The following is an 18760-nucleotide window of genomic DNA, read 5'->3' as shown; positions in this document are numbered from 1 at the left end:
ACTCGAATTTAAACTTTATATAGATTTTTTCTCTTGCTACTTTAACAATGTTATCTTTAATATTCAAAAATGCCGTTTGCTAGAGATAATTTAATATTACATATATAAGTTTTCCAGCTTCTTTCCACTAGCTTTTTAATATTCTCTAAACTTTAGATTAATTTATATTGTAATAGTAACTAAGCAGTTTAAATTCGAGTACAATTGGCTGGGCGCGTTGGCTCAAGCCTGTAATCCCAGCACTTTGGGAGGCGGAGACGGGCGGATCACGAGGTCAGGAGATCGAGTCCATCCTGGCTAACATGGTGAAACCCCGTCTCTACTAAAAAATACAAAAAAAAAAAAAAAAAAAACTAACCGGGCGAGGTGGCGGGCGCCTGTAGTCCCAGCTACTCGGGAGGCTGAGGCAGGAGAATGGCGTGAACCCGGGAGGCGGAGCTTGCAGTGAGCTGAGATCCGGCCACTGCACTCCAGCCTGGGCCACACAGCGAGACTCTGTCTCAAAAAAAAAAAAAAAAAAATTCGAGTACAACAATATAAAGAGCAAAATTTGAAATCATTAAGGGGAAAGAAAATAAAGATCCAATCTGTTGATACCAGTTTAGAAATCTTGCTCAGGTATGCATTAAACTGCAAATATATCTTAAGACTGAAATGGAGTTCATCTGTCTTCTTTTTCTTACATCTTCTATTAGTGAAAATTCAAATGGAAAAAACAAAATACGAAAATCCTATACTTCCCACAATACTATTTACCTCTCTTGACTGGATACAATAGATAATTTCTTAGGTAAATTTTAATAGTTTATTATGCCATAAAATTGTTTTTGGGACATGTATACCAATTGTTTAAATTAGCTCCACAGAAATGCAACATGTAAATACAAGACAGAGTCCCCAAATAAGGAGGACCACTGAGAAAGGACCAAGAAAGAGAAGTTGTTCTAGTCCCTCCTGGATAGGATGGACCAGTATTTAGTAAGAGTAATGCCTGACAAGCATTGAGTATGTATATTACACACATTTAGTGTTCTTCAGTTTCAGTGGATTGTTTTACTAAATCCTTACAATAACATTGATGTATGATGTGTATGATGATGTATATACTGTTACTATCTCCAATTTACAAATGAGGAAATTGAGACTTAGAGAATTTGAGTAAATTTCCTAAGCTTGCACGGTTAATAAATGGCAGTGGTGGTATTCAAATCCACTTCGTCTCATTCCATAAACAATGCTAACTACTGCATTCTACCAGGGACTGATAGTCAAAACCAGGGATTAGTAGAGCATTTGGGGTAGTAATGCTCCTCCCACCATCACCCTCAACCTTTTCTTCCTGTCCTCCTCCTTTCCTTTGTCTTCCTCTAATTTTCTCCTTTGTTGTCTTAAAAAAATTGGTCACAGTAGGCCGGGCGCGGTGGCTCAAGCCTGTAATCCCAGCACTTTGGGAGGCCGAGACGGGCGGATCACGAGGTCAAGAGATCGAGACCATCCTGGCTAATACGGTGAAACCCCGTCTCTATTAAAAAAATACAAAAAACTAGCCGGTCGCGGTGGCGGGCGCCTGTAGTCCCAGCTACTGGGGAGGCTGAGGCAGGAGAATGGCGGGAACCCGGGAGGCGGAGCTTGCAGTGAGCTGAGATCCGGCCACTGCACTCCAGCCTGGGCGACAGAGCGAGACTCCGTCTCAAAAAAAAAAAAATTGGTCACAGTTACAGAAATCAGAGAAGCCTCACCTAAGCAACATATATAACCAAATTGTAATTATTCAGAGTGGATTAGCATTGTCTATGTGCGAAAGTGGCAGGCAAATATGCAAAGTGTTCCATAGTTTTAAGGATAATGAGGAAAATATAAGAATAGGTACTTCACAATAAAATAAACATACATAATCAATTATGAAATTCTTAAAAAGCACTCAACATTATCATAAAGAACTGAAAAACTAAGCAACAGTGAGATGTCATTTCTTATTTTTGAGATTGGGGAAAATTAAATGTATGATAATGCCAAGTGCTCACAAGAGTGCTAGTGGAAGTGCAAACTGATTCCACTGTTTGAAGAGCAAGTTAATAAGTTTATTAGAATTTTAAATAGACATGTATTTGGTTTGGCAATTTTACTGACAGAAATTTACCCTACAATATACCTGTAAAAGATTTATCTTTGGGGATACTCATTAGCTCTTCTTTTGTAATAAAAAAAAGGAGGGGGGAATAAAAATACCCTAATAGGATTAAAGTACTGTGTATATCAACATAGCATGTTCATACAATGGTACATGCGCAATCTATAAAAAGAAGTAGATGAGCGGATGTGGACGTGAAATAAATCTTAAGACCTTTCCATGAAAATAAAGCAAGATGCACCATATATACGCTGACACATATACAAGCATTTGGGATGGTAGGGGCTGGTGGGAGCTGGGTAGAGAAGAACATGCCAAAAACCTTTACAGTACTTAATAGTGAGCAGAAACTGGGAATGAAGGAGGCAGTTAATAGCGTCATGAGGGACAATGTACTAAAACTTCTCATTTTATACCTGGTTGTGCTGGCTAAATTGCTTTCTGTGTGCATATATTGCATATATTTCTGTTTTTCAATTTTTTGAAAAAGGTAAACCACCTAACTGGGGAAGAATGTTATTTGCTATCTTCATGTTATTTGCCAACACCAAGACTGATTTTCATCACTTTCCTGGTACCCAGAGAAGGCAGGTGGGAGAGAATATGCCTCATATAATAGAGCTAGAGCAGTCTTGATTTGATTGTGTGCACACCCCTCTCAGAGGCTGTGCATGCGGCTCATTAGAGGAGCTGTGCAGGCCACGGGCAGCTGGAGAACTATCGGCATCTGTATTGGCCTGCATCTGTGAAGAATAGCAAAGGAAAAGGTGGAGAGATGGTGTCTGGATGTGAAGAAGAGTACTGGGCATATTAATTAATGATCCACTCCATTTCATATAAAGAGTTTTATAGGCAGACACTTGAAACCTCTGTTATACTACAGGTTATACTAATATAAGCACATAACTTTGTTTAAAGTGTCTGTTGTTAAATTCCCAGTCAAAGACCTGACATCACTGAAAAACAAAGCATAAAATATTCCAGCAAAGCATGGCTCTAAAACATCAATATGTCTATTTCAGTCACTAATATATTATTATTTTCAATTCTAATCCCACAAAATATACTTTCCAAGTAATTGAATTTTCTCCTGTGTCAATCACAATTCATCTTTCCTACAATACTTCTGTTATTTTACTGTTTATACTAAAATGAAATCTTGGATAGGCTACCGAAAGCATATTCTCTGAAATAAAGCCAGTCTGATTATGACTTTGATATCTATACAAATACTTTGAGAATAAAGGGCTGCTCTTTTGATAGTAGCTTAAAAGTCTTTGACACTTTAGAAAATGTAACTGTAGAAATTTCATTTCTTAGCTTCTTGATTGGATTTAATTTTTTAAATAATGGAGCATTCAAATGTTCTGGCAAGCAAGATATTCCCTCATGGTGAAAAAGATCATTAATTTGAAGGGCATCTCTGGGTTTATATCACTTTCTGCATTCTGATAGCAAAATACTGGCTGAACAATTGGGCCAATTATTCAGAAGACTGACCTGAAGAATATTTTTACTGCTGCCTCTCAAGTTCCAAAGCACTAATTTTGATTCTCTGCAATTTTTTTGTACTAGCAAGTTACAGTGTGTATATTCCAACCCTGTTCTGATTTTTAAAAAATATTTCAGCTGCTTGACTCTGATCCTTATTAATTTGCCCTTTCTTACATTGATCACTTTTTTCTAAAGTAGTTTCTGGAATTTCTTGAACTATGTCTAAACATTTTGTAGCTTTGGTGATAGAATTAGATGAGTAGAAGCTATTCAGAGAAGAATTGCAGATTTCAAAATGGAACTTACAAAATAATAGCGAGGAAAACCTAGAAAAATAAGCACTCCAAGGCTGAGTTTAGCCAAAAGACAGAGGAGGGATAATGTATCCGTAACTAAAATGTAAGAAAGAACTCTTGTGGTTCAGTTTGGATTGTAACAAGGGGAAAGAAACAGATTTATCGATAGTTAAAAGAAAATCCAACTGAATATTTTTACTAGTGATTTCTGGAGAATAAGAAGAAGATCTAATTTATAATTCATAGTTACATTTTCTAGATTCCCTCTCCTTATTCCTTCAGCTTTCATACCCAGTAGCAGAAGCCTAGTCATTCTCTCTATTTTCTCTCTACAGATCACATCCACCAAAACTCAAAGGCTCCACACACATACCTCTTTAATTCTGGTTCTCCCTTTCTCATCTCCTCTTCATACAGTAGAAGAAAAATGTCCAAGAATTAGTTTGGCAAAGGCAGGACTCAAAATGAGGGAATGGAAGAAGCAGAGTAGCAAGGGTTGACTGGGAACACGCTGACAGTATAATTCTCCTTTGTCACATGCCCATTGAAATGGCACAAAATAGATGTATCCAGAATAAAATCGCAGGGCAGATTTGCAAGTCACTTGCATTAATAATGAGCAGTTACTCGTGTTTATCATGTTTCTAACATGATGTTAAATATAAATTAGGGCTTAGTTGTATTAGAACTAACTATGTAGGATCTCAAAATAAAGCTGCTACGCATCACTTCTTTGAAATATAGTCTGGTACAGTGAAATTATTATAGTACACAGAGTTGGAAGATGTGGGTTCAAATGTCATTTCTGTCCCTTTTACATGTGTCAAATAAAGACAACATCTTCCTTCATGTGACTGATATGAGAAATAAACTGGGAGATGCATGAAAAAGTGCTGAATTTACCATGGGCAGTTAGTAAACTAAATATCAGGATGATTTCTATAAGTTTTAATGGGAACGTCTAATTTGACTACTCAAATTCCATCCAGTTGAGTTTCTCAAATGGAATTTTCGTTTTTTATTAATATGAACAGGGCACAAATAAAGTGCCCTGAAAGAATGCCCTATTCACAAGGGTGAAATTCATGGAAATGTGATGACTTTGGAAAGGACCTGGGATTACAGGCGTAAGCCACTGTGTTCAGATTTTAGCTTCTTGAGATTTCTAAAGACCCTGTCCCCTAAGTCAACCTAAAGACCCAGTGCAGGATCTTGAGACCTGGGTAGGAAAGAAGGGCACCCGAGTGAGAAAGAACGGAAGGTGAAATCTACAATTGTGTTTCTCTCCTAGGTCTCCAGCAAATTGATTTGATAAGGTTGCTACACCCAATCTTTGTACTTTTTAGAACAATCCCTCCAATTCTCTGCATTATGCAGGGAATCACTGAGTTTGGTGACAATGACTCGGAATGGTATCATTTCCTGAACCTTTATACTTCTAGCCTTCTTTCAGGATTGTAACTCCTGTGTTCCCTTTCCCCAGTAGCTGTCACAAGTTTGGGATGTGCTCTATATCTGATTACTTATTCTGCACAGACAGGCATACATACTAGAGTGACCATGTATGGGAACCTCAGAGATGACTGTTTCACAGGAAGTCAGGGTATGGAGAAACCCTCTTCTGATTTGAAAGTAAAAAATTAGATCTTGTTCACAATGAACACCATGCTTGCATATGCTCTTTCTCCCACTAGGAGGTCATAGTAGGAGCTTCGGGAAAGGAGGGAAGGTGTACTTGTCTGGCAGCAGGTTCTGCAAATATTTAGGATATTGGGATAAAAGGGAGTCCTCTCTGCAGCCAGTGGAATGGAAAACTAAAACCACCAGATATCAACAGCCGCATTTGACTCCTCTAGGACATGCTGACTGTGGACTTGCAGACTTGTTTTCTTTTGGCCAGCAAGAAAACTGAGTTTGAATACCTTTAAATAAGACAAATACTCTTTGGTTTAACACAGGCCCCACCATCCCTTTATGTTATCCGTAAGTCTCTTGAAGGCATTTCTGTTTATCTCTGGTCTAAATTAATTTACTTGCAAAAAACCCCACAGAATCTCAGACTCTGATTGGATTTAATCACAACAAAGTCCAGATGAGTTTTTAGCTCTAAGTCCAGTTTTTATCGCACAGGCCTTTGTCTCTTGCTGAGATGATATACGGGAATGTTCTGAATGTTTGTTTCTTATCCTCTACTCACATAGTGGGTTTGGATATGACAAACTACAACTCACTCTTAGGGATAATCTTGCCAATAGAACCTGCCCCTCTATATTTGCCACTATTTTGCCACTTTTCATTTTTTCTCCTAATCGAAGTCCACCCTCGTTTTATTTTTTTGATTTCCACCATTCACACTCTAAAGGAGGAACCAAAGCTTTGTAGGAGGGATTGGCAATTTCACCTGCAAAAGACTGCTTTGTTCTCCAGACCACAGTAGGCCAGGGCACCCAGGCTTAATTTCATCCTTTTAGTCTAAAATTGTTGTCAATAGAGCAGATTTTGCTTGTCTTGTACATGCCTGCTATGGAAAGGCTGATTCAGGCAAAGGGTAATATGCAAATTCAAAAGGAGTATATCTTTAGTAATAAAAGGATCCCTTAGTCACAATTGCACTCCTATATCATACTTTGATTTAGCAGCACTGCAGTATTCCAGTGTATTCTCTTATTTTAAAAATATAAAATAATAACACAGAATCTCAACAGGTTAGCAATTGCAAGTGTATTACATCCATGATCTCAGAATCTTCATGACTCACTTGTCTGAACAGAATGACTGAGTGTTTGGAGGACCATAGCATGGAAGGAAGGCTTCAATTGGTTTGATAAAACTTAATGATTGGAATAATGTTTCATACTGTTCTCTGTGTGGGACAGCACCATATGTCAAGCAATGCACTGATTCATTATTCTTGGGCTTGGGAATAGATTTTTTTTTTTCGTCAAGTTTATGAAGAGTCTAATGTTATACATGGATTTTCAACTGTGCAGTGGATCCATGCTCTCCAACTCCCGCATTATTCAAGGGTTAACTGTAATTATATACCACAGGCTACAGTGCTATGAGACAAACCACCTCCTTCAAAGGGAGCTGTCACAGATCTCCAGGGAATAATTCTTTTTATTTCCTGTGTTATCTATTTTATAGATATGTTACCTATTTTTTTTTTTTTAAGACAGAGTCTCTGTTGCCCAGGCTGGAGTGCCTTGGTGCAATCTCGGCTCACTGCAACCTCCGTCTCCTGGGTTCAAGCAATTCTCCTACGTTAGTCTCCTGAGTAGCTGGGATTGCAGGCACTCACCACCATGCCCAGCTAATTTTTGCATTTTTAATAGAGACAGGGTTTCACCATGATGGCCAGGCTGGTCTCAAACTCCTTACCTCAGGTGATCTGCCCACCTCGGTCTCCCAAAGTGTTGGAATTACAGGTGTGAGCCACTGCACCTGGCCAACATGTTACCTATTATTTTCCTAAGTACTTAAGTAATTTCATTTATCTTGGGCAAAGACAAAACCGGGGATAAATGAAAAGGAAATAAAACTGAAAAGTTAGTCAATATAAAATAAGATGTATAATTTTAAAATCTTAATATTCTCAAACTTTTAATAAACCAAGCTCTACTTCTTCCTTGCCTTATACACATTCCATGAGAACCTGAAGTTGGTATTTTACTGAAAAAATTTCTTTTTAATTTTTATTATTGATTAATTAATTATTATTTGAGACAGGCTCTCACTCTCTCACCCAGGCTGGAGTGCAATGGAGCGATCTTGGCTCACTGCAACCTCTGCCTCTTGGGCTCAAGTTATCCTCCCACTTCAGCTTCCCAAGTAGCTGAGTAGCTGGAACTACAGATGCGCACCACCATGCCCAGCTAAGTTTTGGTTCTTTTTTTATTTTTATTTTTTTATACACGGGATTTCACCATGTGGCCCAGGCTGTTCCTGAACTCCGGGGTTCGAACAATCTGCCTGCTTTGGCCTCCCAAAATGCTGGAATTACATACAGGGCATGAGTCACTGTGCCCAGCCTAAAAAAATTTCTTGTCCATCTGCAAAGTAGTATTCATTCACCTGGTGGTACTAATTCATCTTCTCACTCTTTTAGTCATCAATTTGTACCAAGCCTCATATTTATCAACAAAATACTTTTTATCTCCACAGACATTTGATCAGTGCAATGTAGACAGGCTTCAAATCTCAAATTCACACAAGGGCAAATTTGCTTTTAACAGATGTATATTAAAAAATTAAAAAGCAAAACAAATTGCTCCTGGCAAGTTCAGACTCCCTCAAGGCGAGGACAGCATAAAAATGGCAGGGAGCAGTTCTATGTCATTCATGACTGAAGCTCACGAACTAACTGAACTGTACTGAATTGAACCAAGCAACAAATTAGAAATATGGAGGGTATACTGGCCTCACCATTTTTATTCCTTCTAACTCCAGGCACCATAGAGAGAGAAATGACTAAATCTCTATTTTAATAGCTGCTGTCAAGAGTTTTGCTCTGTAGGGCCTATTTCAGCAGTTCCTGGTGGTAATATATGGCATTTCCCTGATTAACAGCCATTTTATAACCTCTGTAATTGGCCACAAATCAGAGAAATGTCATAATGTAGCACGAAAACATTCCCATCTCCGTCATAGCCTTGGCTTGGTTTTCTAGAGGAATTATTACTTGAGTAGTTTGTGGGTTTTCATTACTTTAAATAATGTACTACCTGAACTACAAAAAAAGAAATTTAAACGAACGAACATTTCTGTCTCCTAACCCTTCCTACCATACTTGTCTTTAGATTGCTTTTCTCTTGGAAAAAAATGCCTAAAATAAAATTCTTTCTTCATTTTTATAATATCAGTGTAAGTGGGGAAATAGAGGCAAGAGCAGGGTTGGAAGCAGAACAAGGTCATTAAGGCACTCAGTTCAGGTGCAAAATTTAAAGGTGCATTAAAAAATTCTGCAGTCAAGATAAAAATATTTTAATGCAATATGTAAAAAATCAAAATTGGTGCAATAAACAAGATACATGATGAACAAATTTGATCTCCATTATAAAAGGCACTTTAATAGCACAGCCCTTTGGACTGTGTACTACAGGTGAAATAAAACTCCCTACATACATAATTCTGCACAGTAAAGAGCTCTTATTGCAATCTGTAGAGTCCCTATAGAAAGCTAAAACCTGTGTTCCTGTTGGACAAGTGGACTCAGTCTTCATTTTTATAATACCAGTGTTTGTGGGGAAATAGAGGCAAGGGCACAGCCCTGATATTACTAAAATCTTAAAGACAGGATTGGTTCCTGCACTTGCATGAATCACCTCACTCCCATCCTTCCTATTCCCAGCCCTGGGCAAGGGTATGAGATAGGAAGGAATGACCGCAAAGTCAAGGGATTGAGTCCATTTGTACAATAGGAACACAGGTTTTGGCTTTTTATAGTCATTCTTCAGATTGTAATAAGAGGTACCTGCTGAGCAGAATTATGTATATAGGGAGTTTATTTCACCTGTAATACACAGCCTGAAGAATTGTACTATTAAAATTTTACTTATGATGGAGATAGAACTTGTAATTCCATATCAACCTCTACTGAGACCAAAACATGCCAAATATAAATGATTTTAAAACCTCTTCTCTTTTGAAGATAAGTAAGGTAAGCCAACACCATTTATTGTAAAAAATAAGTATTTCCTCATTTGAGCTAGTCACTATTAAGCATACTAGAAATACACAGTTAATAAAACCCCATGTCTTTCCTCAAGTAGATGGAATGCCAAAAATATATACACCTATTATGCATCAATAAAATTTTTTAAAAAATTTAAAAAGATGATGAAACATTAATTAGTCCATGACTGCGGTGGTTTGACAAGTCTATGAGAAAACTGTACCAGAGACAGGGCATGTAAATCAGATGAAGTGTTAGGTTTCCTGGAAATGATGGCATTTGAACTAAATCCTGAAGGCTAGACAAAGAAGAGAAGTGAAGGATGAGGCATTCCAAGGGGAAGAAATAATACTGAAAACATGAAGGCCTGGAATAGTACCATGTTTGGGAGGGATTATGAATACTTAGGTAAGGTTGGGGAGACACATATGAGACAGAAAATGATAGGGAATGAAACTGGAGAGAGAAACAGGTGGCAATTCAAATGAGAAACAAGAGATACGTGCATGAAATAATAAATGTAATGACTCATATAGAGAGCAGCCATGTTTAATGATGTATTATTAACACGAAGCCCATAATACAGCAGTAGATATTTTATGCATTTTGATCCCTGAATCAGAAATAAAATACAAGAAAAATGTATTTAGGGCCGGGCACGGTGGCTCACGCCTATAATCTCAGCACTTTGGAAGGCTGAGGTGGGAGGTTCACTTGAGGTCAGGAGTTCCAGAACAGCCTGGCCAACATGGTGAAACCCCATTTCTACTCAAATTGCAAAGATTACCAGGTGTGGTGGCACGCATCTGTAATCCCAGATACTCAGGAGGCTGAGGCAGGAGAATCACTTGATCCTGGGAGACGGAGGCTGCAGTGAGCCAAGATTGCACCACTGTACTCCAGCCTGGGTGACAGAGCGAGACTTCGTCTCAAAAAAGGAAAAATGTATTTAATTTTGTTTTTCTTTTTAGAGACAGGGTCTTACTCTGTTACCCAGGCTGCTGTACAGTAGTGTGATCCAACTCACGGTAACTTCAAACCCCTGGGCTAAAGTGATCCTTCTGTCTCAGCCTTCCAAGTAGCTATGTCTATGTGCTCACACTGCTACACCTGGTTAAATTTTACAAAATGTTATGTAGAGAAGGGATCTTGCTATGCTTCCCTGACTGATTTCAAATTCTTGGCCCCAGGTGATCCTCCTGCCTTGACCTCCCAAAGCACTGGGATCACAGGTGTAAGCCACTATGGCTGGCTTAGGTTTGAGACTCTTAAAAACTTGTTACACAAAAAGTTACTATACATTAGATACAGGTGAAATGATGCTATAGAAATGAGACTTAAAAATTGTGAAATATTACCCTACTTGAAGTGAGATAGGTAGACAAAATTTTGTAAAACTAGTGAGAAAGTTTATTTGCATAAAATAGATTATAGAATCATCACAAAAACCATGCTAAAGAAATGATATTCTCCAGTAGTGTGACAGAATATCTTACCAGTAACAACTCAATTAACTGGAATATAATAAAAACTATGGCCACACTGACCTTTTACATCATTTGCTAACTTCTTGGCTTCGTTAAGAATCCTGAAGCTTTTCTGAAGAGAGCCTTTGGCATCTTCCTTTAACAAACCCCGAGGACCTGTTGCCTGTGGACAGAAAAACAAATGTCATACATCTAAAACCATAGAATAATGGAGTGGAGGGATCCAGAAGGCAGTTGGTACACAGAGTTTACCTTCAGGAAAGAGTTCTGGGCTGCAGATATAGAATTGTAAATTATTAGCACATTTTTGGTAGTTAAAGTTAAGAGACTGTTTATTATGGTATGAGAAGAAGATCTAGAACAGAGTTCTTAGGAACTTCAATGTTTAGAGAGTAGGTAGAGAAAATGGAGCTGGCAAGGTGACTGGCATTCCAGAGATGAAAAGGAGAAATTAGGAGAGCATGACACCATGGAAATTAAGAGAGGCAGAAGTGACTCAATGCATAACTGGCGGTGTTGCAAGGACATAACTGAGCAGTATTACGACGCACTGCAGAAGTCAAGCAAATTAAGAACTAAACACATCCCCTGACTTTATCCCTAAGTAAATTTCACTCTAGTTGTGGAGTGAGGGGAGCATTTCCTGTGTCTCCCAAGTGCTGAAATGAGAAAGAACACTGCTCCTTTTTAAAAATGCATCTTAAAGCAGTATGGCAAAACACAATCTTCTAAATGACAATCTCTGAGCCACAATTATCTCCAAGCAAAGATATATTTGCTTAGGCTTAGACTAAAAAAGGTGACACAAAGTTAATAGAATGATATGGGAAAAGGAATGTTTAACTTGAATGTCTAGTTACCCATTTTAATAGTGTTTGCTTCTCAGCAATCATTACATAATTCATAAATACCGAGAGATAAATCAAATAGAATCTTATGTGCAAATTTTAAAGTAGAAAAGTATGGCAAGTGCAAGAAGGGTTGGAGAATGCTAAATACTTACTGTTGAAGATATAAATCTGAACTCAGATTATCACAGGCATAACACTTGTTCAAATAATGTTCAAATAATGTGACTGATAAAAATAATGTAACGAAGGCATCTGGACTGCCTTCGTTACATTATTTTTATCAGTCACATTATTTGAACATTAAACTAGAAAAGATTACAGAACTTGGTATGGCTGTGGTCAAATTTATTTTAATGTATTATTCTAAGAGCTTTCAGGTAAATAATCGATTGCTCATAGAACAGATTGATTGTACAATACTATGATATCTACAAAAAGATATATTGGAAACATCTACATGAATAAAAAGGAACACTGAACATAGTTCTTGCAAAAGACAACCTTGGCAAATTATTCTCCAGAAAACCGATGATGTTTTCTACTGGGAAAAACAGGAATTCTCATTGCTACAGTTCTCTTGGGAATTAGATACAGTAACATCACATAAGTGTCATTTATCTTGGAAAACAAAAAAAAGAGTGTCAAAATTAATGGCACAGATGCAATGCACTTTAACTCACAAAGTAAGCCTCAGGTTACCCACTCAGATTCTATATTTGTTCCAAATTTACACATCATTTTTACTATAACATTTGGTTATAGGTTTTCTGAATCAAAACAGTTTAGAGACAGGAAACTACAGTGAAAGAATGTGTGAAGATTCTCTAAACAAACACATGAAAACAGCAGAAGTGACAGCTGACGATCTGTCTGACAATGAGCAAAGAGAAGAGAAAACTCTAAAAAGTGGAGAGAAGAATTTTTAAAGCTCAGGAGTCTGAGTCAATTTGGAAAGGGATAAAATGTATAGAGGTAAAGTAGGTCTCAGTAGATGCCAACATTATTGTAGTAAAATAACCAAGGATGATAATACAGTCTTGAATCACCAGGATAATATGGGCCATTTATAGTACTAGATAAAACTAGACAAAAAAAAAAAAAAAGAAAAAAAAAAAAGAGAAAAGAAAACAGCTTTCCCCAGGGCCTTGGAGTGTGAATACCTTTTTGTAAGAATATAATCTGACAAGCATTTAAAAGTCATAATTTTAAAACTAACCTCAGGTGTGCAAAGTGAGGCACAGGATTACAGTGGGGAGAAAAGGTTGATTTGCTGAGCATAAGAAAATAAAAGGAATAGCCTCAGTGGCAGATTGGATAAGTAAAATGTGGTACATATATACCATGGAATACTATGCAGTCATAAAATGAATGCAATCATGTCCTTTGCAGGAACATGGATGGAACTGGAGGCCATTATTCTTAGCAAACTAATGCAGGAACAGAAAAACAAATACAGTATGTTCTCACTTATAAGTGGTAGCTAAATGATGAGAACATATGGACACAAAGAGGAGAACAACATACGCTGAGGCCTACTTGAGGGTAGTTAGTGGGAGGAGGGAGAGAATCAGAAAAAAACTATTGGGTGGTTAGGTTTAGTTCCTGCGTGATAAAATCTATACAACAAATCTCCATGACAAGAGTTTACCTATATAACAAACCTGCACATGTACCTTTGAACCTAAAATACAAGTTTCAAAAATTAAAAAAATTTGAAAAGAATTTAAAAAAGGAAATAAAGGGAATAGGTAAGAGAGAGGAGAGGAAGATGGCCCAAATGACAGTGAAAGAGGCTAAAATCTAAGCTGTGGAAATTGTGGTAGGACCAGAGATGACCATACTGTTTAATACTTTTATTGATGTAAAACTGGCATAAACAAACCACGCAAACCAATTTACATTTGGATAAGTTTTGAATTTAAACACCCATGAGACCATTAACACAACCATGGTAGAGAATATATCCATCATTTCTTTTGAATCCCTTCCTTCTATCCTTCTTTCTCTTCTCTCTGTCTCCAGAAAAATACTGGTCTGCTTTCCATCACTGTAGGTTTGCATTTCATAGAATTTTATATAAATGGAACCATTCTGGATGTACTCTCTTTTTGTCTGGCTTCTTTGACTCAACATAGTTTCAACATTCATCCATGTTGTGTGTGTATCCGTATTTGACCGTTTTTATTGGTAAGTAATATTTCATCATAGGGATATGTACACATCTGTGTACAAATTTTTGGGTGAACATATGCCATCATTCATCTTGGAGTGAATACATAGAAGCAGAATGGCTGGATCATATGGCAATTTATGTTTATGTTTTTAAGAAATTATCAACCTGTTTTCTAAAGTATCTGAACTATTTATATTCCCACCACCAGTGTATGAGAGTTGCATTTGCCTACATCTTTGTTGATACTTGGTAAAACCTGTCTTTTAAAATTTTAGACATTCTAATTGGTCATTTTGGTTTTGCTTTGTGTTTTCCTTATGACTAATAACATTGAGCATCTTTTCACATGCTTATTTTCTACCTTCTTTGGTGATGTATCTGTTTAAATCTTTTGTTCAAATTTTCTTGGGCTATTTGCTCTTATTTTTGAGTTTTGAATGATATGTGTGAATAATCTGGATGTGAGTCCTTTATCAGATATGTAATTTGGAAATATGCTACTAGTTTATAGTTATCTTTTCATTTTCTTAAAAGTACTTTTTTTTTTTGGAAGGGAAGAAGTTCTCAATTTTGATGAAGTTTAAGTTGTTAATTTTTTTTTCCCTTTGAGGATATGCTTTTGGTGTTGTATCTAAGAACCTTTGCTTTACCCAAGATCACAAAGATTTCTCTTACATATTTGTAGATGTTTTGTATTTTTATGTTTTACAGTTAGGTCTAGCATCTCTTTTGAGTTAATTTTGGAATAGTTGCAAGATACAGACTGAAGTCCATTTTTTTGTTGTTGTTCATGGATATTCAATTCCTCTAATAGAATTTGATAAATGTACCTCGCATTGCTTTTGTATTTATGTCATAAATCATTTGACCACACATCTATATCTGGACTCTTTAATCTGTTCTAATAATCTATTTGTCAATATTGATACCAACATCTCACTTTCTGATTACCATAGCTTGGTAGTAAGTATTGAAGTCAGGTAGTATAACCTTTCCAACATTTTTCTCCTTTCCAGTTCCATATGAATTCTGAAATATACCTGTCAATTTTTAGGAAAAAGCCCGCTAGGATTTTTACTGGGATTGCATTGAATGTGTAGGTCAATATGTATAAAACTAGGATTATAGGAATATTGAATTTTCTGGTCTATGAACATGGTATCTCTCTTGATTTATTTAGGTTTTCTGTAATTTATCTCCAGAGTATTCAGTGTAGGGGGTCTTTCACATTTTTAAGGCTATTGTAAACTGTATCCTTTTAATTTCAACTTCCAACGTATCTTTGCCAGTCTTCAAAATTATTGATTTTCATATATAGATGTTGTACCTTATAACATTGGTAAGCTCACTTATTAGTTCTAGTAACTTTTTAAAATAGATAGCATTTTATTTTATGCTTTTTAAACTTTTTTAGGTTGTAGAGGTGGGGTCTTGCTGTGTTGCCCAGGTAGTCTCAAACTCTTGGCCTCAAGCGATCCACGTGCCTCAGCCTCCTAAAGAGCTAGGGTTACAGGCATGAACCACCAGGATTCTATGCTTAGACTTCTAGAGTATCTGTGAATAAAAACAATTGTACTTATTTTTCAATCTGGATGCCATTTATTTCCTTTTTCTTGCCCATTGTACTGGCCAGCATCTCTAGTACAATGTTAAACGGAAGTGATGGAAGCAGATATCCTTGCCTTGTTCCTAATCTCAATTTTTTACTAAGTGTGATTTTAGCTGTTAGGTTTTTTTAAAAAATAAATTTTTATAGTGATCAGGTAGCGAAGTTCCCCTACTCTTAGTAGGCTGTTTTTTAAAAAAATAGATGCTGCATTTTGTCAAATGTCTTTACTCTATCAATTGAGGTGATTATACAGTTTGCTTTTTAGTTTGCTATATGGTAAATTACACTGACTAATTTCAAATATTAAACCAATCTTACATCCTGGGATTAATCTCATTTAGTGATAATGTATAATCCTTTGAATAAATCATTAGATTTGATTTACTATAACTTTGCCATGAACTTTTGCATCTATGTTCATCGAAGGATATTGTTATATAATATAATTTTCTTTTTAAAAAAACTATCTTTGTCTGACATTGGTATCAGAGTAATACCGGCCTCGTGGAATGAGGTTGGATGTATTTTCTCGTCTTCAATTTTCTGAACGAGTTTATTATTTCTTCATTAAATGTTTGGTGGAATTCACAAGTAAAGTCATCTGGAACTGAATTTGTGTGTGTGAAGGTTTTCAACTACAAATTAAATTCTTTAATGAATATGGAACTATTCAGATGATTTATTTGTGAGTGAGTTTTGGTAGTTTGTGATTTTCAAAGAATTTGCCCTTTTTATCCAAATTGTTGAATTATTGCCATAAAATTGTTCACAATATCCTCTTAACATCCTTTAGTGTCTGCAGAAGTTGTAGTGATTTCATCTCTTGTATTCCTGATATTGGTAGTTGTTGACTTTTCTTATTTTTTTCTGATTAGTCTGGCTGGATGATTATCAACGTATTGATTTTCCACTGACTCTTGCACCTTCATCCAGGAACATGGCGGCCCTGACTGAAGGCTGTCTACTGATACAGACCTCCGTGTTGCTAATTTTCTATCTTCTTGCATTTCTGAATATCACCTGCTCTTTGCTTCCAGGTAATTTTTTCTTTCCTGCTTTTTAGGAAGTCAGTGATTTCTTCCTGGATCCTTAGTCAACAACTCCTTGCTCAGATCAAAGAAGACAGGTGGTATATACCGGAATGCAGAAGATATAGTAGAAACAGTATAAGGAAAGGCAGGGAGGCAGGCAGGGACTTTTGATGTGTGGATGTGAGAGTGAGTATTTTAGCTCCCTAAGATTGTAGGGTTCGTCAAAGGCAATGTGGAGAAGTAAGGCTATTAGGTCAGAGTCAATTTCTGGAAGGTTTGAAGGTGCGATTAAGGAAACTGAGCAATGAGCAATTTGGAGGCATTGAAAGTTTCTGAGTAGGCGAGTGTGATCAGAGCTGTAGTCTAGGAAGATGTATTGGGCAGCTGTGTGGGAAAAAAGGAACCATCAATTGGTTATTGTAATAGAATAGGCCAGAGAAAAGAGAGTAGTCACCTCATCCAAGCACCGTGGAATTGAGAGGTTAAAATCAAGAGATTTGGAGGAAAAGACATGCCTCAATGTTTCAAGAAGCTCTCTAAAACATTAAAGTGAAGAGCTTATGGCGTACAACTGTCAGTTACAAGCAGTCTGCCAGCAATCCGGGTTTAAAGGACAGACTTTTCATACGATAAGGAAATGGAAAACACTAACATGTTATGGGTGAAAAGCACCGTTTCAACTCACTGGAATTTGGAGAGAACCTTTTCCAGCATTGCCTGGTAAGTTATTGAAGCACATCAACAATATCAGGACAGGTGATGAAGCAGCATTTTCTAAGCTAATTACACTTTATACATATGCATAAGCATCACATCTGAGTTCCTGAGCTGTGTCTACAGCATATGTGAAATATAAATGAGATTCTTTGAGTTGAAAGGTATTTTGTTTCTTGCTTTTTAGAGTTTTTTTTTTAAACAATAAATTCTTGGTTTTCTCTGTGTCTGTATACATATATATATTCATACATATGGATATATAAGTTATATAAAAATTTCAACTATATCATGCAAAAGAGTCTATTTTCATGTAAGTTGTTGTATGTTTTATTAGTTAATAATTGTTTATGAAAATGTGAGATAATTTAAAACGTCATTATAGTAGAAAAAAATGAAATTATAAAGTCTATTAGGATTCAACAGATGGCTTGGCATTTAATTAATTTTAATATATGTTGTTTTCCTCTTCCTACTATTTATTAAATATTCATAATTACTCTCACTAAAGCATACTGCCATTGATTAATAGATAAGTGAATTGATTTATTTACCCAACAAAACTTTTTAGTTGTCTCAAGCACCAAATATTCAAAATGGAAAGACTATGCCTTCCCTAATGGAACTGGAGTGCAGGGAAGGCGAAAGACAAACAAATATAATCGCTTATAAAAAAAGACTATCATTACCATAATGGAGCACAGAAATGCCTAGATGTTTGGCTGTCAGAGGAGGCTCTGTTGGAGGAGGGAGGTATGATGATGAGACCTGAAGGCAAGTTAGAGTTTATCAGGCTGACTAACCTGTACCCCGGTGATTTTCTAAACAAGCAAGTTTAAAAGTTATTGTTTACGTTGCTTTATATATTATGCCTTTTTCCTAAATGTTCCTCAAATTACTTTTTTATTAGAGATGAATTTTTTGAATTCATTGAAAGAGTTGGCTCTAAAAGAAGATGTGAAATATTTATTTTCCGTTTTTGTTTTTATTTTTTAAAGACAGTAGTAACTAAAAGTTCATCAGCATGGCTTATGACTTACTCTGTTACTCTCTCTTTATGAAATAATTTATTTTAGAAGAGAAGTCTTACACATTTCCACAGGGGTTAATGTGCCAAGATAATATAAAACTTAGATGATTTTAAATTAAAAATATTTTCAATAAAGAAAACTGTTCAAAATGTGCAGAGATATATATAAGGGTTGGTGATTGGCTGCATTATGTTTATGTAAAGTGTGTAACAGAAGAAATTGAGAGTTTGGTATGTTAGACTATGAATCAAAATCAAGGATAATGTTCT

General features: G+C 36.4%; 1 protein-coding gene across 1 annotated transcript in view; it reads right to left on the bottom strand.

Moving 5' to 3' along the window:
- Nucleotides 1-18760, bottom strand: part of LAMA2 (laminin subunit alpha 2) — a 640343-nt gene that overhangs the window by 85917 nt on the left and 535666 nt on the right. The window contains exon 41 of the mRNA XM_017879679.1: nt 11143-11245. Within this exon, the coding sequence (XP_017735168.1) occupies nt 11143-11245 (103 nt within the window). The remainder of the gene's footprint in view (nt 1-11142; nt 11246-18760) is intronic.

This window comes from Rhinopithecus bieti, unplaced genomic scaffold (genome assembly GCF_001698545.2).
Source record: "Rhinopithecus bieti isolate Rb0 unplaced genomic scaffold, ASM169854v2 scaffold_19, whole genome shotgun sequence".
Taxonomy (NCBI): Eukaryota; Metazoa; Chordata; class Mammalia; order Primates; family Cercopithecidae; genus Rhinopithecus; species Rhinopithecus bieti.
The sequence above is the reverse complement of the archived record's forward strand: the minus strand, read 5'-3'. Positions and strand labels throughout refer to the sequence as shown.